The sequence below is a fragment of the Xiphophorus maculatus genome, chromosome 11 (assembly GCF_002775205.1).
Source record: "Xiphophorus maculatus strain JP 163 A chromosome 11, X_maculatus-5.0-male, whole genome shotgun sequence".
NCBI lineage: Eukaryota > Metazoa > Chordata > Actinopteri > Cyprinodontiformes > Poeciliidae > Xiphophorus > Xiphophorus maculatus.
In genome coordinates this window covers 29866404-29887571 of record NC_036453.1, presented here as the reverse complement: position 1 = coordinate 29887571, position 21168 = coordinate 29866404, and the positions used below count along the sequence as shown (strand labels likewise).

The following is a 21168-nucleotide window of genomic DNA, read 5'->3' as shown; positions in this document are numbered from 1 at the left end:
ACTTAAGTATGGAAAGTACTGTAAAAATGGATGTACTCAAGTAATGTAATGAAAAGTACAAGTAAAAAGTAAAACAAAGCAAATGCAGTTTGAATGACATTTTTTATATTTTGGTAAACTTGTCAAATACACTTAAAATAATGTACCCAGCCAAGTGCAGGCAAAATTAAACCTGCTAATAGATATACCTGCAGGCATCATTTAGTTAAGGAAATTATGTGCTTTACCTATAGCACAAGGTTAACTTAACCTGCTTTACAACTGAACCAGCTTCTTAGTAAACCCTCCAGGACAGAAAATACAACGTTTTTGTAAGCCTTACGTTTTCCCTTCAAGTAAGGTCAGTGCTGAAAATGAGAAAAATAAATAGTACAGAAAATGCGGCCAACATGAAGAAAAAGAGCTGTTACGATTACTCTACTTCACAAATCAGTGAATCAGTCAATAGGTGGTGCACGCAACTGGTCATTATGCTAAAGAAAAAAAAAACCCAGAAAACTTTGGAGTGGGGGGAGGGGGGATGCTGCCCGCTGACGCGGCTCAGGGATTACGTGACACGCAGCGCCGTGCGCAGTGCCCTACAATGCACTGTAAACTATGTAATGTGTTTTGAGGCAGTTGACCAAAATCCCGGACAATTTTTAAATTCCCCCCGGACATCTTTTTAGGTCTGAAAAGTAGGACATGTCCGGGAAAAAGAGGACGTCTGGTCACCCTATCACCAGCTGGTGGTTCCCCTGGAGCCGTGTCCGACGTAGTTGCAGTCGTTGTGGTCTCCGTCTCCTCCTCCATGTGGCTGCTGCTGATTGCCAGACTTGCTTTGTGTTTAATGGGAGAAGCGAAACAGGTGTATCCTATTGGAGGTGATGAACAAGCCCAGGCAAGCAGGCTACGGACTTTGTTCGGTAGCCTGCTTGCTAATCAGTAGGTGGGATCAAAACACTTCGTTTCTCTCTCTCGCTTTTTTGTAACGAGTAACTAAACCACACATTGAAAATGTATCGGAGTAAAAGTACGCAATTAAGTTCGGAAATATAGTGAAGTAAAAGTGAAAGTCATCAAAAATTTTCATACTCGAGGAAAGTATGAAGTACTCCAAAATATACTTAAGTAAAGTAGTGAAGTATTTTTACTTCGTTACTATACAACACTGTTCAAGTGAAAATTTTCACATATTTAAAGCAGAGAATAGATAATACAGGATACCTTATAATAAAAATGTCTTACATCCAAATCTTGATGTCAGCATAACGCCTTCTTTAACCCTACAACCTTTCCTTGTCAACAAGACAGCCTGCAATTCTTAAAATTAGCTTGAATGAACATTGTCATACAAAACATAAACATAGGATGGATATGGAAACTAATTAAAAAGAGCAAACAAAATGTAAAAAAAAAAATCTGGAATTTAAGCACATTATGATTGGTAGTAAACAAGGATGAGCAAAAACAAGTGAAACAGTTTCCCATCAAATACAGCCATCAGGAAAGTATTAGAAGTGATGTTTGGCTCAAAGTTCAAGAAGCAGCTTTCTGACCCAAAGATTGCAAATTGGAATCGTTAATCCACAGCTGCTCCACTGGAGCTGTTCAGCAGCACCAGCAGCATGAGAGAACAGTTTATATGGCTTCTTATACATGTAGTTCCTGTCATGTAACACTTTGTAATTAATGTAACCCTATTAAACATCTATTTTCAGCCAGAGATGTATATAAAAAACATGTTTCAGTCATAGGTTTGAAATTGGGAAAATATTTCACAGCTTTGTGCCATTTCCAGTCCATAGAGACCAATGTTTCAGGGCCAATTTGATGAAATACTTTTAATGGGGATTATATATAAGGTGGTTGGTTCAAATTTTTGGCCAACATCCATTATAAGTTTTGCAGAATTGTGGTTGATCCTTCTTAAAGAGAAAGACTGCCATCCGGTGGAACGTGTGGAACTTGCAGGCACTCACAAAAATCTACCAATTTCCACAGACATTTCTCGGTTATACTTTTAAACGGATATTTTAGTTTTTGTCTTTCTTTATTGTATATTTCTGGGGAAATTTCGTTTTCCCGTGACACTGCATTTATGAATATGAAACAGATACATTGATAGCTAGTTAATGATGAAATGCTTTATTGTTCAATGTGAAACTATCTATAATTTTCTTTGATAAATATGACTGAGCTGTACTCTGATAACAGCACCAACTCATTTGCCAGAGATGGCAGCAGGGAAGCACAATCACGGTGCTCTAGATTTCCAATATAGTAAACAGAGTTGCATTTCAGCAAGTTATTAAATAATCTTCTAAAGTTACTAAGAGTCTAATGGTCCACTTGAATGGATTATACCTACTTTTATACTACTCCTAATTAGTTCATAGTTATATCCTCCATGGTTTGGGGTTTATATGTCCATGTGTTCTAAATGTACCTTCTTTATTTTAATGGAACTGATGTCTTTAAAAAACTGCATCACACAAATTTGTTTTTGTTTCTGCAGCAAACAGCTGAATTCGCTGACTCTGTGACGTAAGCAGCCTGTACTTGAACTCTGGCACCTTATTGGACAGAACTCGCACACAAAAAACAAAAACATCTGCTTGCTGAATAATAGCCCACCGGAGATATATTGCACAGCAAAAGATCTGCTCCAACTCGTCGCGGCGTGGCTAGAGGTCGCTGTTTGTCTTAATTGTTTCCAAAAAGTGTTGATTGAGACTGCTTTGGCGCGGTTTGTTATTTAGAAGAGTGCATTCTCCTGTCCGCTGGGAATCTGCTCGATGTTGGTTATGGTGAGTTCGGCTTGACTAGTTAATGAAAACCAACCGATATTGATATATTTTTATTGTCACACAAAGAAGTTTTGCATTCCACATTTTACTGCACTCCTGTCTGTTTGTTCTAATTTATCTATGATTGATTTAATGTTTGATAAATTCTTGTAACCATGGCAATGTGTATCTGTCCCTATCATTTTAGAATGACAAACCGTGTTTAACATGTTTGTTAACATGTTTGTATCTCCAGACAAGAACCCCTTTATTGTTTTTAAAAATACCTTATCACTAAATTGCACCACATTTAAAAAGTCTATGAGGGTCACTCTGAATCACGTTTTCTGCTTTGATGGTGTGTAATGTGTAAAGCTAAACTAATGCAACTCACTACCAAAATAAAGCAGGAAGCTGGACAACTTTTAACATTAACTGTAAAGAGTACAGTATACATTGCAGTCACTGACAATGGCCTTTCAGAGCTTTTCTTGCTTGTGTAGCATAGCTGATTATAACTTCTTAGTGCGCTGTTTATCTGCTAATGTCAAAAATATTTTATGTTATCAGGTTGCATCATATTTTTGATTCTTTAATAAAATAATGTTCTCTTTTCTCCATTTATGAAATCATAATTTCTTGACATTTTTGTATAATACAGTTTGGCAGTTCACTCCAGAAATTGAACCGTACTTACCTTTTTTTTGGGTCGATGGATTCCATGCTGTAAATAGAAAGTCAAGATGCCACAGCCTGGAAGACTCCATCCTTTTAAGAAGGATGGGCACTGCATAGGTCCATCAGCAGCCTAATAGTAATATGAATAATTATAAAATGCATTAGAGAAGACAAACAGAGTAATTAAATACATTTTCTGTAAATGTACAAACATGTTCTTCATATTTCACAACATTATATTTAGTAAGAGAAAAATAGCATTTTCAGTAAAGAAATCGTTTTTATATTCTACCCCTTTCTGCCAAAAGTAAAAAACTTTATTTTTACTTTTTTTAAATCTGCTTCAAAGATGAATTTCAGTAAAAACCCCCATCGTGGCAGTCCCACTCACAAGGAAAACATTCCATCTTCAACCAAAGCAGAATCCTTTCAGTACCCGAGGACCACACAGCGCACAGTGCTCGGATCCTTGTCAGAAAATGAGCAGCGTGGACGATCCCTAAGCCAGGTAGGTAAGAGTAGCATCTCTCCGCTTTGCATCTAGAGAACTTCCATGTTCCAGACGACTGATTTACTCCACAGGGAAGCCAGTTTTCCAAGCACAGTTCTGTTTCAGACAGCTCGCAGCTCAACTTTCTCGGCTGCCCATCCAGCTCCAGCTATGATGTGTACGTTGAGGAGGCTTGTGAAGTTGTCCTCGCCGCTTCGGGTCAGGAAGTCATTTCAGATGGTTATGACCTTGAGGTTGATGCCAATCCCCTGCAGAATGAACATGTCAGGCTCCTGATGGAGTTTAGTTCAAGTAAGTTTGGCCGCACAGGAAAAATAAAAATTCTTCAATACATTGGAAAGTTTTTTGACACCTGTTGAACGTTTTCCACAATTTTTGTCATGGTACAACCAAACATAGCAACATATTTAATTGTTTATATTGTTATATTGTTTTGATAAATAACAGTGAGAAAAGTTGTATTGTGCTGATTTAAGCCTTACTTATAAAATCTTGAGTGTTTTGCAAAGGTTGATCTTTAGAAAGCTCATATTAAAAAATGTAGTGGGTGGATGTGCATAGCTGAAAGAGAAATAGCTTAAAGACTACTTTGTGGTGTAACTGCAATGAAATGCTTTGCTGCAAGGTCTTGATTAAAATGGGATGAATACAAATGAACAGCACAGAATTCAGATTTTTATTCATTATATCCTTTCCCCTCAACATTATAAGTATGCACTACTGTGTCACTTAAAATTTCCAACAAAATACATTGCAGTTTTTGACTGTAATATGAGAAAATATGCCAAACTACAATGATTTTATAAAGTACTTAAAATGGTACTTCTATTTTTTTCAATAAATACTCTTCTCCAGATTCATGCCAGGATGCCTCCATGCTGTCCGAACCAGATGAATCCCTGATATCTGGAGAGACTTTCTGTTTTGATTATGCAGAAGATATTTACAAGAACTTAAGGGAGAGTGAAGTGAGCTTTTTTGTTTAAACAAATTTTTTCTTTCTTGTTAGTGATCATTTTTGTGCTATTTAGTCATGTTGGTTACTAATTCCAGAAGCAGTTCAGGCCAAAGCCAAGCTACTTGGAGAGACATCCAGAGATCACCAATGGTATGCGGGTCATTCTGGTGGATTGGCTGGTGGAGGTTGTCCAGGAATACAAGCTTGGTTCTGAAACTCTGCACCTTGCTGTAAACTACCTGGACCGTTTTCTGTCCTACACAACATTTATCAAGAGGAACAAGCTGCAATTGGTGGGAACAGCTGCATTACTGATTGCTGCGTAAGAAAGCCATTCCTCCCTATTCCGGTAACTCCACACATGGCAGTTGTTGGTTGTAATTGTGATGCCATTTGTTTTGTAGAAAATATGAAGAGATCTTTCCTCCCGAACTGAACGAGTTTGTGTATATCACAGACTGCACCTACGCTAAGAAACAGCTGCTGCGGATGGAGAGCGTTCTGCTAAAGGTGCTGGACTTCAAGATGGCAGCACCTACCACCAATCAGTTCCTTCGCCTATTCATGTTCATCCACTCTGTCTGTTCAACAACAGAGAACCTTGCCATGGTGAGTTCAGTTAATCTCATCTCCTTTTGTAGCAAAAATGTGGCAAGAATGGCTTTCCACAGAAGTTAAACTAGATATCTGTCATGACTCTAGCTCAGTCATTCCCCCACTTAAATGTTCTTGTATCTAAAACATTCTCAGTTGTGAAGTTAAACAGTGTCTTGCAAAGGTATTCATGTTTTTTACTTTTCATTATTTCCTTTTATGTGAAAGATCAACACAAAGTACATCATCACTTTGAAGTAGAGGGAAAAGGACCAATGCTTTTAAAATCCATCTAGAAATATGAAGCGTTTGCAAATTTACCAACATATGGATGTCCACCTAAATGGATAGGCAAGGCAAAGAGAGTATTAACAACCAAGTGGCCAAAAATAATTCTGTAGGAGTTGAAGAGATCCACAACTGTTAGTTATGGACTCCATTAATCTTGTATTAATGAAAGAGTAGAAAGACGAAAGTGTCTGCTCAAAGAAAGCCACTAGAAGTCCAGTTTTTAGAGTGCTGCAACTAATTTAGAGGACATGTCAAACATGTAAAAGAAGGTGCTCAGGTCAGACAAAAGTAATTTATTTTCATCTTCTCCTTTTCTTGTAGTACATAGCAGAGTTAAGTTTACTAGAAACAGATCCCTTCCTTCAATACACCCCATCCATACTGGCAGCTGGAACCTACTGCTTAGCTACCTACACTATACATAAATCTTACTGGGTGAGTTGGTCCAGATAATGACGTTTTTCTGCATAATAATTACTTGGTTCTGGTAGTTTTTTTGTAAAAATGATACCGATATTTCTTTTTTTTAATAGCCTGACTCTTTAATTACCTTTACTGGGTACACGATGGAGGAAATCATGCCCTGCCTGACTTCTCTCCACAAGCTGTATATCAGTGCAGAGACTCGACCACAACAAGCTGTCAGAGACAAATACAAAACATCAAAGTACGGAGAGGCAGAAAGTCCCAACTGGAATTTATGAAACTAGATTTGCCATCTCAGTTCTTCATGAATCAAGGACATTTTTAAAAACATATTATTTTAAATGTATATTCTACGTCTTTGTCTCCTTCATAGGTATTGTCGTGTTTCAGGGATCTCTCCCCCCACTGCTCTGCCTCTCAATGTTTGCCTCTCCCGTGACTTCACTACTTCACCTTCCTGATCCTCCCAGCAGAGCAGTTACAGCTCACTGAAAACAAAGCAGAGCACATTAATTTCCACCACACACATGTGGACTCCTTTACTTTTCTTAATCCAATGTAGTTATTTATACACAATTAAAGGAGTTCAGTTAATGTCTGAAACTCCTTGTGGGCATAGGTGGATGTACTTTCAGTGTTATATAAATTATTTGGTAACACTTTATTTGATGGGTTGTGAATAAGACTGTCATGACACCGTCATAAACATGACATAACACCTGTCATGAACATGAGTAATTCTTCATAAATATTTATGACTGTTGCCATAAAGTGTCATTTGGTAAATCTTGACGCTTTTAATACAAAGTTGACATTATTCAAAATGTGTTTGTTATGACAACTTGACGTTAACCAAGAAATCATGATCTGACATAAATTTGTTATAAAAGTATTACTGATTAAACTTTAGCTACTGATTAAACTTTAGCTTTAATAACATAAAGCTACCTGATTTTTAAAGTGTAATCAGTAATACTTTTATAAGAAATTTATGTCAGATCATGATTTCTTGGTTAACGTCAAGTTGTCATAATGAAGACATTTTGAATAATGTCAACTTTGTATTAAAAGTGTCATGATTTACTGAATGACACTTTATAACAACAATCATAAATATTCATGAAGACTTACTCATGTTCATGACAGGTGTTATGTCATGTTTATGACGGTGTCATGACAGTCTTATTCACAACCCATCAAATAAAGTGTTACCAGTTATTTTGATTTGAACTGTTATATGCTATGCCTAATGCATGTATGACTGTTTCTCTTTTCAAAATCTAGCTATCAGGTCATGCATTTTACAGCAGTTAAAACAACTAAGCATTTCACAGTTTGATTCCTTTTGTTTTCACTTCACTTATAGACATTTTAGAGTGTGTGATAGGGCATTATAGGCTTCAACACCTATCACATTCTAAATTATGATGAGGTGAGCACAGAGATTTTAATCCTTATAATAAGACATGTTTCTGACACCATGTAATTCAATCATCTTGGGAATGAATAGAAGTTTTAGTTCTTCACACAATAACGTCAAAGGTTTCATATGTAGCCATTCAAAACCTACTGAACTGGTTTGATGTATTACCAGCAACATCATCAGGAAACATCTAAATAAAGGTAGTCATGTTGTCTAATTCTGTTTGTCATTGTTTTATAGTCAAATATGTTGTAAAGCGGTTTCATTGTGAATTACACTTTGCCAGCTTGCTTGATGTTCTTCAACTCCTGTTGAGCTGTTTACAGAACTGAATGGTATTTCAAGATATTGTAAAGTTTCTTTGAACATTATTGTTTTTATAAATAAGAAGTCAAAGTCTGACTATTTTACTTTTTTGTTTGTTTTTCACCATGTTTTGATTACATGGGGATTTTTTTTTTCTCAGCCCATAGTGGAACATATAATCCTTTATTAAAACACTGTTTCTTCACACAAATACTTGTATTGTTTTAGTAAAAACAACTGATATCCAACAAAAATACTTGCACTTCAAAATGTGATTATGCAAACATGGTGTATAAAAATGTACAATAAAAATTATGTTAACCCAATTACGTTTCTCATAAATATTTATTACTCAGCTCAGACATTGGGTGTGTACCATTTGTCACCTGGTGTGTAAATACAGTTGCTGTAATTTCACCCTCCATTCTTCCCTCCCCCTTAATCCCCTCCACCTTTAGATATTTTAAGGTTTTTACAAAAAAAATCATCACCATAAATCCCTTTATGTTAGAGTGAAAATTAATTTCTACGAAATGACAAGTAAAAATGCGTGTTGCATGGTTGGTTTATATTCATAATGTGGGTGGTTCATAATGTGACACTGCATAATCGGTTTGTCAGGTTATTTCTGAACTTTTCCCACCCCGCCCGTTTAAACTCCTCCCATTCCGCTTGATGCCACTTTCCGTCCAGCTCATTCCACGGCTGACTGCTAAGGAGTGCACCCGGATTTCTCTGTACGTTTGTAAGATGTTTTTGAAAGTAAGTTGACGAAAAGTATTTTCTCTCTGTGGATGGTGTTTGTCAGCAGCTGGTGTCCACAGGTGGATTGACAACATTTTTTTAATTCTGTGTGAGAACCGAAAAATGTTGAAAAACTGAAGTACGGAGCTGACTTAACTTTTGCTGTAGGTTTCTGTTGGCATGGAGATCTGTCAGTAGACTCGTACCTGCTCCAGTGATTGCTGTCGTTCTGGAAAAACCTGCTGTGTTTGGCAGCGCTCAGACCTAACCTTTTAGCTGTCAATAATAAATACCTGACTAGCTTTGCTCACCTTTGTTGCTGTAATATTGCAGTCAGACAGCTGGAGTTACGTGCTTTTGGATAGTCGTGTCAACAGGTAAGCTGTAATTCTTAAATTCCTCTGCTTTTATTTTTACAGTAAAACTAAGGACAAAGAAAGCTGTAGTTTAACGATAAATCAATGCAAAAATACAAAATCTTACCAAATATTTTTGTCTGGTTTCCAGTGCACATATTTTAGTACATTTGAAATAAGACTAACATACAATTTCTTTTCATAAAGAAATAGGAGCTTGTTTTAAGTCAGTAATTTCTTTATATTGATTGAATATTGATTCCACTGGCAGATTATTTATCTTATGGCATGACATTTTTCTGATGTTATTAGCGAAATAACAATATTAAGGAATTATTTACTAAAACAAGCTCTTCTTTCGTACAGAAAGATATGTAAGATATTTGCATTAGAACAAAACAAAAAAAATACTTAAGACTTTATGTTTTTGCAGTGTATAACTTCAAATTAGAATAAATCTCATTGCAAAGTTAATTTATTTAGGCAATTCTATAGCACAGCTGTTCATTCATTTTAATTTAGATTAGTATTACTTACAGATAATGAAAGCCCAAAATCAACTTATTACTTTTTGATATTCTATTATATTAAGACCCTCATATGTCTGTAAGTTCTGTGATACAACTATATCGTATCCTAAAATTGCAGGTATTTTTTGTTAAGGGTTACGTATTGTCTTAGTTTCTGTTTCCCCTCTGCCTTCCAGTATGGCTGAGCCTGCTGAACTGCTTGTCATTAAGGATCAGTATGAGCTGGCTCAACAATCCATGAACCATGGATCAGCGGCTCAGGAAGCTGACAACAAATCAGAAGCTCTGGTGTATTACAAGAAGAGTCGTCTGCATCTTCGTCAAGGACTGGAGGTTCCTACTGGAGGGGAAAGGCATCAAGGAGTGGTCTGGGACAAGGCTAGGCAGCTTCAGCAGAAGATGAAGGAAATGTTGGGGACTATTGACATCCGCCTTTCTGATCTGGAAAAGTCCACACCAGGGGACACACGCTTACTGTCCAATTTTTCTACTCCTCTTTACCCAGACTTGGTAATTAACGGTCAACTCACCAATAGTTCTGTCCTCCATCTGTACCCCACCATACCAGATACTACCCACAGTACATCACCAGCCTTCATCAGTCCTATTTTCCCTGCTGTCCCAAACACACACACACTCCCTTCAGCTGATCTGGAAACTGTGGACATGGATAGCTCAACAGACCTGCCTCCAGCATACACTCCAAAGCCAATGGATGGGCACCGCAGCCTGGTTTACGATCCTGCTGGAGGCAGCCTCTGGTCAAGGGAACCACCAGATGGGAAGGATCTGCTCTCCATCCCCTCTGGGGTACAACTGTTCTTTGTCGAACCAAACGGTCAGGTCAGCTCTCTGTCCTCTCCAGGCTACCTCCGTATCATCACAACGGATAATCAGCAAAGTGATCGCAATGCTGGAAAACCCTCTGGATTTTTACATGTAAGTAAAAAGAGACATTCATTAGAGCCTGGCTTTGTTTATAAGAAGGTTTGGGTGTGTGTGTCTTCAAGGTAAATGGGTGTGACGTCATGCAGAACCACTTCTTCATTTTTAGAAGTTTTCCCAGCATGAGTCATTATAATGTTACGTTGCTGGAAAACCAACTACAAATTAATGTTTGTCTCACAGATGACAGGGAGGCTGTTTTAAAACAGCTTAAGATTTATTTTTGGATTAATTTGAATTTAACCCTCCATAATGTATTAATATTTTAAGTGTTGACAGGACCAACATCTGTGTTATATCTCTTCAATTTTAAGTTTGCATTGTTTTCTTTTTATGAACACCAAATTTTGGTCAGATTGTTCAAATATTGTTTAGGAGTAGAATTAAGACCAGTTAGCTTCTGCATTGCAAATTTCCATAATGTCCATTTCCATTAAATGGCATATGTTTTTAAACCCCCCTTTCCCTAATTTCCTTCAACAGAAAATAAATGTCTGTTCTGGCATCTCTACAAAGCATGTATTGTGTCTTGCTTTGTATTTCAGTGTAACCTATGACTGTGCTTCCCACCAAACCAGGCTGGTCCTGTATTCTGACTCGGGACCATTGTCTCCCAGTGAGACAATGGTCCCATTAACAGATGACTCTGCGCTTCTGTTGTGTTGTTGGTCAGGCTCCTGTGTCCTCACAGGGGTCATTCTGACAGATCTGCACACCAATGGCAGTATACAACAAGAAGTTTGGACAGTTTGTTCATGGAAAATGACACATTTTGGGGGTGTTGAAAAAAAACCCAACGCATTTACCTAACTTTGGGACTGTCTCAATGATATTTAAAAATCACTGATTTTTAAATATTAGTGATTTGCAGAAGTAGACGAAATGTGAGAAATAAAATATAAAAAAGATCTCAACGGAAGTCCTGCATTTCCTGCTTTAGATTAACGGATACTTCAAAACTTGATTGACAGACTTAGGTCCAGTTTGAAAACAAAATATATGAACCTAATAAAGATATAAAAATGTATTTTAAACTAAAAATCATAATATGAATAAACTCTACAATCACGTAATAGGAGTTATTATTGTTTTATAAACTACTTGTGAAAAGTGGGTTTAAAGAGGATTAAGTTAAATTGATTTTAATAGAATAAAATAAAATCTCTTCAGATGCCCTGTGTAGAGCTTTGATTGTCCTGTTTTGTTCTGTCCTTGTGGTTTTCAGGTATGTGACCGTCTGTATCCCCTGTCATCAGACACCCCTGTGCTGCTGGCTAACTCTGGCATCTACATGTTCCCCGACTACTTGGCAGAGTTACCCGGCTCCTATGTGGGTTTAGTGCTGTCCTCTGATCTGCCTGCAGCGGACTGTGAGATGTTTCAGGATGTTCTAACACAACTTGCTGATCTCAGGATCCAGGTAAGTACTAACTAATTCATGTTGAATAAATTAGAACCTTGAATTATTATGGGTTACCACAATATTTAATTTCTCTTTGGGATCACTAAAATATTTTGTAAGTATTTTCAGTCTTCTTTTTGCAGATTGAGTAGTTCAGCTTCCTAAAATTATGACATTTTAGAGGTGAAGAAAGTTGTTTTTATATTTATATAAAGAACCTGATAAAGCCAGTGACATGTTTTAGGTCATACAGGTATCTTAAAGAAACAATATTGTCTTAAAGCTCACCATTAAGAATGGACCTTTGACTTGTCTAACAGGGAACAGAAGGAGCTGAAGGAGAGGTCATAAACTTGACTGATAAAATTCCCTTGAATCCTCTGCATGAGCAAACAGATCAAATGGTACCAGAGGGGGAAAAGATAACAGTTCTACTTCCTGGATGGAGTGAGAAGATGGCTCAAGGAATTTTGTCTGGTGGGTTTTGCAAAAAGACTCTCAGAATGAAAACTCAAAGAACATCAGTACAGAGTTGCACATCAGTTGATTACACAGCGGATTACCACATAATCCTTCACCTGTGGGTGCTGTTTACCATGACATCAGACTAGTCTATACTTAACAGTACTTAGTGTTGGAAAAACAAAATGGTTTGCTTGATGTTTTGAAACTACAATACATAAAATGATGTCTTTATCTTTATAGGAGCTACGAAATTGAGTCAGTCATTTGCAAAAGGAGCAGAGGCCACTGGGAATGTCATTCAAAAAGGAGCAGCCAAGATCCGGGACCGCATCACACCAGAGGAGACCCCGTCTGAGGTCAGTCCACAGGTCACCAAAGGTCTGAATGCTACCAAACAAGCCACTGGGGGCGCTGTTCGAGTCAGTAAATTCCTAGGTAAGAGCAACCAGATTGATGTTACTGATAAGGTAAAATCTATTATTCTGTCCTGATCTGTGAGTAACAGTATGTTTGTACCTAAATCTATTTCTTTGGTATAACTTTGTGCATTTACAGTGAATGGCATAAGTACAATTGCAGAACATGTGGCAGAAAAGGTGGCACCTCATGTGAAGAAGCACGGTGCTAAGCTGGTCCCAGAGTCTCTGAAAAAAAGTCAGGATGGCCAGGCTTCCAACTTTGATGGAGCCAAGTTTGTAGCAACCAGCAGCATACGAGGTATTTACTAAGTTTTAGAAGATGAGCTTAAGGATACACAAACCCATTCAATAAATTAGAATACCACTGAAAAGCCCATATATTCCAGGAAATGTATCACTAACTGAAACACATTATAAATTACACACAAATGGAAGTTTGAAAGTATTTATTTCTGTTAATTGAATGACTGAAAATTATGATTTTCTACTTGTGGGTAATGAAAACATGCCATTTAAAATTGGAACATTATATCATATCATTAAAAAGCACATTTAATTCAGAACTGTGGGCCTTAATGAAAGGATTATATAATACCTGATTAAAGGTGGTTATTTTTCAAAAGATACATTTAATCCAACAAATGGGCCTCATCTGAATGCATATTCTAATTTAATGAATATGAATGTACAGAGGGTGCTAAATTTGGACCCATTAGGATGGTTTGATATGGCTGGTGTACATTTTTAAAATTTCCTTTCAAATTAGGTTTAAGCACAGTTTGGGAAAGTCTAGAGACTGGAGCAAAACACGTCTGCAAAAGTGTTGCAACTGAAACTGTCACAACAGTAAAGTACAAGTGAGTTGACCCTTGACTTTACACCTCTTGAAAGTGTTATTGTCTTTATATCTTCCTTTTTTCTATTTGATTGCTTATTTAAACTGGGGATGTCTTAGTCAAGATACGTTTGTTATGTCTGACATAATCTGTCTGTGTAATGAATAGAAAACTGACAACACAATTCTCAGATTCTTCATACAATCAATGCTTTGTACATTTATAAAAGCTAGCATTAAAGTATAGAAAACATTACCACCTCATTCACCAGCCACATTTCAGGCACTGCGCTGACAGCGTGTCAGATATTGTGTTTTTTCATTACTTTTCTACCATTCTCCTTTTTCTCTTGGTTTTCTTGTGGGCTGACCCTTTTTCACTGTTGTTTCTTTTCAGATTTAGAGGTTTAGAGAATCTTTTAAACATGTCTGGGAAGATGTGACTTCACTGGGAAGTAAAGGTCAAATTAACAACTGATCTAGTCTTGTTGTGCTTCTACTAACCCAACCTAGATTAGAAAATAACCTTGCACGACCTATTGTAGCACAAACTAAATTTGTATTTTTCAAACTAATTTGTTCACTTAAAGTATGCTTTTCAGAGGTCTTTTCTGCATTAGGCTTGCATTTTATGTCCACTGTATGCTGATAGATGCAAGCTGATGTGTCTATTTTTATCCTTCAACTCAAATAGTTATGAATAGGTACAGTTCTTATGTATTATAATCATTATGCCTAAAAAACAGGGATCTAAACTTGTTAAAACATTGCATATATGAACTGGACATAAAGATTTTTGAAGCTGCATACTTTGAACAGATAAACCAAACCTCTCTTCTAGACTGATTGTTGGTGCGTCTGTGTTGCTGTAAGCTACATGCCAGATTAAGTGATGTCATTACATATAACACTTTTAACATACAAAAATATGCTAGAGTTGGTGTGTTTTTCCTTAAAGCAATGTTTTGATGTTCTTGCAACTCATTTATTTTCTTCTGCCACACTCTTCTTCTCTAACACCTCCAAATTATTTATGATGAAGGTACGGCAATGATGCGGGCCAAGCCACAGATACAGCTCTCCGCTCAGTGGGCAACATTGGCGTGGCTGCACATAATATTGACAGTCTGGGCCTCAAAGCCTTCCTGAAGACTACTGGCAAGAAGACGGCCAAAGTCGTGGTTAAAGAATCTGACGATGAGGTAAAGGAAACCGAAGAGAATAAGACGCAAAAAGACGAACATCTCACACAAGCTGAGAAGGAGGTGGAGATGAAAGAGGAGGCAACAGTTAAGAAAAAGGATGTGAATAAGGAACAAGAGAGAAGGAAGAAAGAATAAATTTCTACTAGACCTAATGCTTTGTTGTCATGCAGTATAAATCAATGGTGTATTTAAATTAATATATTAAAGTATTAATTATAATAAACTCAATTTTAAATGTAGTTTGAATTGGATTATATATTTATGAGAAGGTGAGATTGGCTGAGTTGGTAGAGTTTATCATGGGCTTGATTTCAGCTTCCTCCGGTCACATGTCGATGTACCCCTAGGTAAGGCACTTCACCTCAAGCTGCCTACCAATCTTTGTATTTGTGTATGAATGTTTGTGAATCTATAGTGCTTTGAGTGGTTATGATTTTTTAAAAGTTCTATCAAAATTTGGCCCATTTTCTGTTTTGTCAGGCAAACTTTTTCTCTAATCTACTTTGGTTGATTCAGTGGTACATTAAATTTTTATTTCTAATCTACAGAGCTGTTATTAAACATACTTGCCAGATTTATTCTGTTTTTGTCATAATTAAATGTTTGAGATCAAATCAGTTCTTTAAGTCAAAAACACTTTAGAAGCTATTTCTAAAGTTTCATGTTACAGAGGGGAAACCGATTATTTCAAACAGCTGAAATATTTGGTCTCCCCCCCCTTTAACTTTCACAAATAAAGAGGAAATGTTTCAGAATCCACAGGATTTGTCGTTCATGACGAGAGGAATAAACACAGTGAAGGAGTTTTTGAATGATTAACTTCAAGTTCCCATGTTACAAAGGGGTGACAAATTGTTTCACACAGCTGAAATAGTTGGTTCCCCCCAATTACTTTGGCAAATAAAGATCAAATGTTCAGAAGCGCCGTGAAAATGGTCGGATATGTGTGTAACATCGGCCTCCCTGGCTGCAGTACGCGCTCCCTACACACGGGGAACAAATGCTCACAAGGAAACAGCATTTTGCAGAAAACAGGAAATGTCGGTTTCCATGGATACCATGAGCTACAAACTTGCCTGCAGTAAATTTTCGGGAAAATGGCTAAAGGGAACGACTACCGTAAGTATGACTTGGCACGGCTGCAAGTAGAAATCGAAGCAGAAAGAGAGCTAAAGTAAGTGTCCCTCTCCTTGAGAAAATAAAGCTTTTCAGACGGAAAAGGTTGAGTCTTCAATCTAACTTTGGTTGCAGAGAGATGCTCATAGGATCTGTGTGCGACCTGCGATGTACTGTGGCAGAACTGCAAGAAAGATTACGTAGTGTTGATGGGGAAGGTAAAAACTTTGTCTCAGTAAATTACTTGCGCGTTGAGTAAAATATTTCAAGCATTTATTTCCTGTAATTTTGATGATATTGTGAAAAGTAAAATATTTGAAACTCATGCATGTCGCACCCTAATCAGACAATTAACTCAAAACACCTGCAAAGGTTTCCTGAGCAGTATGCTGCACAGACATGGACACCAGATCGTCATTGGCATCCATTACAAGGAGGACAAGACACCAAAGATCATTTCTAAAAAAGTTGGTTACTCACAGATTGCAGTATGCAAGCATTTTCATAGAAAGTTGAACAGAAGGAAAATGTGTTATCCCAGTAACAGAGATAACAGCAGCCTTGAAAGGATTATTAAGCAAAATACATTAAACAATTTGGGGGAGCTTCACAAAGAGTGGACTGAGGCAAGAGTTAATGAAGATCTACACCTGATGTCAAAATCCTTGTGTCAAACTACGCCCGTTTCTGGTTCAAAGTCCTCTTTGTAGATGAATGTAAAGTTTGCATTTGAAAATTGGTGCCCCAGAGTTTTGTTGACGAGTGGAAAGACAATTTCCATAGTTGGTGATGATTTGGTGCTCCATGGTATCAGTTGTGTTGGTCCAATGGCGGATCACCTCTGTGGTACTATGGATTGATGAAATATATCAACTATTGAGAACATAGAAATGAACATACATTCATAAACTTGACATTTCAGTTTAATTTTTTCCTCTTTAATTAACCCAGACTCAATGGTAAGTTTTCATTATCTATAAGCACTGATAATCAAAACACGTGAAGGCTTGAAATATTTCTCTCTACATAATGAATCTACTTTTTTAAAAGGAGGACAAACCTATTGAACTTTTTTCCAATATCCCAATTTTTTCAGATGCAACTATGTGGAAATGTAAGCGTTCTCTCGTGACTTGTCTGTTTTTGTTGGTTATCAGGTAATGAATGGAAGACGAGGTTTGAAACACAAGTAGAACTAAATGGACTGTTGGAGAGACAGATTTCACACATTCAACAGAGGCTGGAGAGCATCAAAGGAAACCCTGTTGGTGAGGCTTCAATTTCTTTTAATATTACCACACTACCGGTATTTTACTGCTTGTTTTGAAACTACTTCACAAAGTAGAAACCTTAGTTGCATTACTTTTAAGGGAAATAATGATTAGAACAGACTGGGCTCAAGAAGTAAAATCTTTCAACTGGATTATGCAGTTACACACATGCAACCATCCTCTTTAGCAATGACCATCGGCCACCCTCTTTTTAGTCAAGCCTTTATAACATAAGGGGTTCATTTTCTTAAATGAGTGACAAAAATATTGAGCTGTAACTGCATACATCAAGTAAACCCCTCTATGCGTGTGTAAAAAGTTAATTTTTGCTATTATTTGCCCACCTACACTTACAAGTTTACATTGTGATCAAAACAACAAACTCACACTTGCCCTTTTTCCCCAGATCGATTGGCTTTTATCCGATTATATGAAGACATGGGACTTGTGAGTTGACTTTTGTTTAATCTATTGGTCTTAAATTTTTGCATAGATTTTATTATTATTTTCTAAAACCTATGGTCGTTCTGTCCACAGAGAGTATGCAAAGAACCACACATACCAGCAGAGAGCGCTAGAGACAGAAAATTAGTTTATATAAAACAGCAAGTGTTGTGATGTCAGCTGCTCTCCTTCCTCTAGTTGATACAGGCTGCAAAAACCAGAGTTTAATCACAGCTCTGTAATCACGGGATTAACAACCATGGGAGAGTAATGCAGTCTAATTACAATGCTTTAACACACACACATACACACACATACATGTGACACTGAAAGGTTGCACAATAAAGCTTAACCACCCTGGTGCCTGTGAGCCTAAAGGCACAACTAACAGATGCTCATTAGTGTGTCCAAGAAGTGACTGCAAACAGTAGACATTAGTATAGACTGAACGACTGAGATGAATTTGGATTATCATTACAAACTGTGACTGAATAATTTATGAGTCTCATCCATTTTTGTACTATTGCTGTCAACATGAACTATTTGCACATTGTTTGATCGTCCTGTGTTCCACCGGGTAATTAGTCGTCACCAGAATGACATAAGAGTAATTTCAACTCTTCACCATAGGAAATGCTTAAACATCACCTATCGGTCCTGACTGAGGAGAAAACTGACCTCCATAATCAGCTGAAGAATTGCCATCTTCAAATGGAACAGGAGGGAAAGGTCTGGATCCCATTGTTCCTGTAGACAACGAGCAGTGGGAGGGATTTTAAAAGGTTTCTAGGCATCAGAGTGTCTGTTGGTTTACTTTTGTCATTGTGTGTTAGAAAAGAAGCTTTAAGGTTTTTATTGCCCACAAAGTAGTGATTTCAGATCCAAAAAATCCTAATTAGTAACAAATTTAGTTCTTTGTTTATTGTTCTACTAAAATAATAGGGAGGTATCAGTTAAATACAGGCTTAGCACTCAGCATTTGTGACCAGTAATCCCTAATCTGTTGCCCCTTACCACTGACACATATTAAGGGTTGTGCCCATGAAGTGACTGCATGGTTTTCTATTTTTTTCACTTCTCAGGCATTCCATAAAACCAATGATGAAAGGCGGGCATACCTTACAGAAATAGCTATGGTGAGCATTTAAAAATAACATTTCCCTTCTCGGCTGTTTCTGCAAGGAAGGTCAGAAGTTTGCATACAGTCACCGTGTTTTATGTATTTACTGCCTGCAGTTGTCTTCAGTCCGTGAGCCGCAGAGACGACAGTATGCCAACCAGCGACAGGGGGCACCAGAGAGCAAACAGATCAGGTTTGTAACATCCCACATCTGATCAACAAAATTTTAATGTTTACTAGTTGGCAGTTTTAAATTCAGGTAATTTTGTGACAGTGGATTATTTAATGGGGAGATATTATGTATTTTCCATACATCTAGTACTATTTCATAACAAAATCAAGTAAGTTTGTATCAGTTCTACCATCAGTGGGCACCCTGTAGGTAGGAGATTGAAGGATTTCTAAAGCATGCGTGAAATAATCAAAGCATCCTTCCAGGTATGTTTTTGATGAGGGAATAAGATTATAACATATAAATCTAAAAAAAAAAAAGTTTATTTTACATAATACCCACCACCTATAATACAAATGAATACACATTAAAACAGTATCTTCTCTAAATTCAGTGATAACTGATTTCAGTCAATCTTTAAATTTTTTTCTAGTTTTAATTTACTTCCGAGACGATATGTAGGGATCACGTTTTGGATGAATAAATAATAAAGAGAGTAACATAATTGTTTTTTATTATTTCCTGCAATTTTGCTTTTTAGGGATAATTTACCCCGACAGGTGTTCATTCACATGACGTTACTTTTTTATTTTCGTTTTGGACACACAGAGGAAAAGATGTCTGTAGGAAAGCACCAGCTGGTTCTAACAAAGGAACGGAGGAGGGATTAACAGAACGTCTGAATGAAGGCGGAGGAGGTGGTGATTCAACAACAGAGAGGGGAATGAAGAAGAAATCCCAAAGGGAAAGCAGGTTACCCACCCTGAAGCATCGGGAAAAACATAATCCTTAACCAAAATCTGTTCCCATGGATATTTGCAGGGTTCTTTTATTGGGGGTAATTATCCTTGTACATTTCTGTCAGCGTTTTGTTTAGGCTTTTATTTATTTTCTCAAAGTCTGATTTAAATACTTATTCAAATGTACTTATATAGAGGTATGAACCATCAGAAATCAGACTTTTCTTGCACACACAGGCAGGTATTTCACTCTTTTACCAAGACATTTGCAAAAGTCTTTCATCGTGACTTAAGAGTAAGCTTATTCTGCTACTTTAGAACTCAGTAATCTTGAGCACAAACTGCTTCCAGCCATTTGACTAGTTAGCTGGTGTTTTGGAACCATCTGTTCCTGAAAACTTCAATGACAGAGTTTTGCAACGTGGGACATTCACGTCAAAGACTACGACCGTCTCTACTTTGGGTCACCTGCTCTGCCACTGAGTCATGAAGCATCCAAAACTTAACTTTTACTTTCATTTTTTTCTAATTCGTGCACCTGTGTTATAGATGAAACCCTGTTCACTAAACACGATTAGTGTTTGTTCTGTTACCAGCTCGGTTCTAAATCCAGAAAGCAGGATGTTTGTAGTGAGCTTTCAGGATAGAAAAAACTACGGTGAAAGCCATCTCCTATTCAAGACAATTAAAGAGCTGATGCAACCAGAACAAAAACAAGTTTGTTCAGAGAAAATAAACAACCTTTTCTGATGTAAAGTTAGGCTCTACCTATTAGATTAATCTATGGTGATTCTGGTGCTGGTAGTTAATGGAATTAAAGATTTCTCCTTTTAATTTTCCTTTCTTTTTCTCTCAACATTTTCCTTCAGTTAAGTGAGGCAAAATAAATCTAAATTACATCTGGCAACCCTGCTTTTGAATTTTATAGACTTTTGATACAGTTAGGTCTCTATTCAGCTAATAATACTTTGACCCTTCATTCTCAGGTCCCTTTGAAATGTTTAAGTAGTTCCATGTTTTTGTTGCTTTTACTTAATTCATTAAAAATATTCTAATATTATTTCAAATTACATCTTTTGTTTTTATTATTGTTTCGAAACTGACAATTCTACTCAGTTTTTATAGAATTGTCAATAGTCAAATTCTCAGAATAAACACATTTTAGACAAATGTATTTCATTCCTCTTTAAAGTATTTCATAAGATGTCAATATATTTGAGACAGTTAAAATAAAAATATATTAAAAATGAGACTGATTAAGTGCTGATACATAATAAATATTATCAAATGTACTTGTATCTCGTAAAGTAAAATGTTGCAATATTTTTGTAGTATTTGTATGCATAAATAAATTTTGAATCTGATCTAATTTGATTCTCTTTCACACAGAAAACTGGGTGAAATGTGAAAGTATAAGGTTTGAAACTGGTGAATTGAGCTGCTATGTGT

At 36.8% G+C, this 21168-nt stretch overlaps 3 protein-coding genes across 9 annotated transcripts; all 3 read left to right on the top strand.

The window, feature by feature from the left end:
• The first annotated feature begins 2777 nt into the window (after window positions 1–2777).
• ccna1 (cyclin A1) lies at window positions 2778–6786 on the top strand. Its single transcript, XM_005808444.3, has 9 exons — window positions 2778–2789; window positions 3796–3954; window positions 4029–4248; window positions 4813–4925; window positions 5011–5237; window positions 5320–5524; window positions 6122–6235; window positions 6334–6467; window positions 6600–6786. Exons 1-9 carry the CDS (start codon window positions 2778–2780, stop codon window positions 6685–6687), a joined length of 1272 nt encoding a protein of 423 aa, XP_005808501.2. The 3' UTR covers window positions 6688–6786.
• Window positions 6787–8648: 1862 nt separating this feature from the next.
• spart (spartin) lies at window positions 8649–15615 on the top strand. Of its 6 annotated transcripts, none has more exons than XM_023341735.1 (9): window positions 8649–8717; window positions 8868–9076; window positions 9762–10524; window positions 11756–11950; window positions 12253–12409; window positions 12638–12832; window positions 12953–13114; window positions 13583–13673; window positions 14694–15615. In XM_023341735.1, exons 3-9 carry the CDS (start codon window positions 9763–9765, stop codon window positions 14989–14991), a joined length of 1860 nt encoding a protein of 619 aa, XP_023197503.1. In that variant the 5' UTR covers window positions 8649–8717; window positions 8868–9076; window position 9762; the 3' UTR covers window positions 14992–15615. The 6 variants fall into 6 exon arrangements, with proteins under 6 accessions (XP_023197503.1, XP_005808502.1, XP_023197502.1 ...); XM_023341734.1 differs by having other exon boundaries at window positions 8663–8779; XM_023341738.1 differs by adding an exon at window positions 14049–14112 and having other exon boundaries at window positions 8663–9076; window positions 14694–14775.
• A 129-nt stretch (window positions 15616–15744) lies between these two features.
• LOC111610025 (coiled-coil domain-containing protein 169-like) lies at window positions 15745–21072 on the top strand. Of its 2 annotated transcripts, XM_023341952.1 has the most exons (8): window positions 15748–16030; window positions 16108–16190; window positions 17130–17240; window positions 17650–17690; window positions 18318–18416; window positions 18770–18823; window positions 18924–19000; window positions 19589–21072. In XM_023341952.1, the coding sequence occupies exons 1-8, from the start codon at window positions 15954–15956 to the stop codon at window positions 19770–19772; spliced, it is 726 nt and encodes a 241-aa protein (XP_023197720.1). In that variant the 5' UTR covers window positions 15748–15953; the 3' UTR covers window positions 19773–21072. The 2 variants fall into 2 exon arrangements, with proteins under 2 accessions (XP_023197721.1, XP_023197720.1); XM_023341953.1 differs by lacking the exon at window positions 18318–18416 and having other exon boundaries at window positions 15745–16030.
• Window positions 21073–21168: the final 96 nt, after the last annotated feature.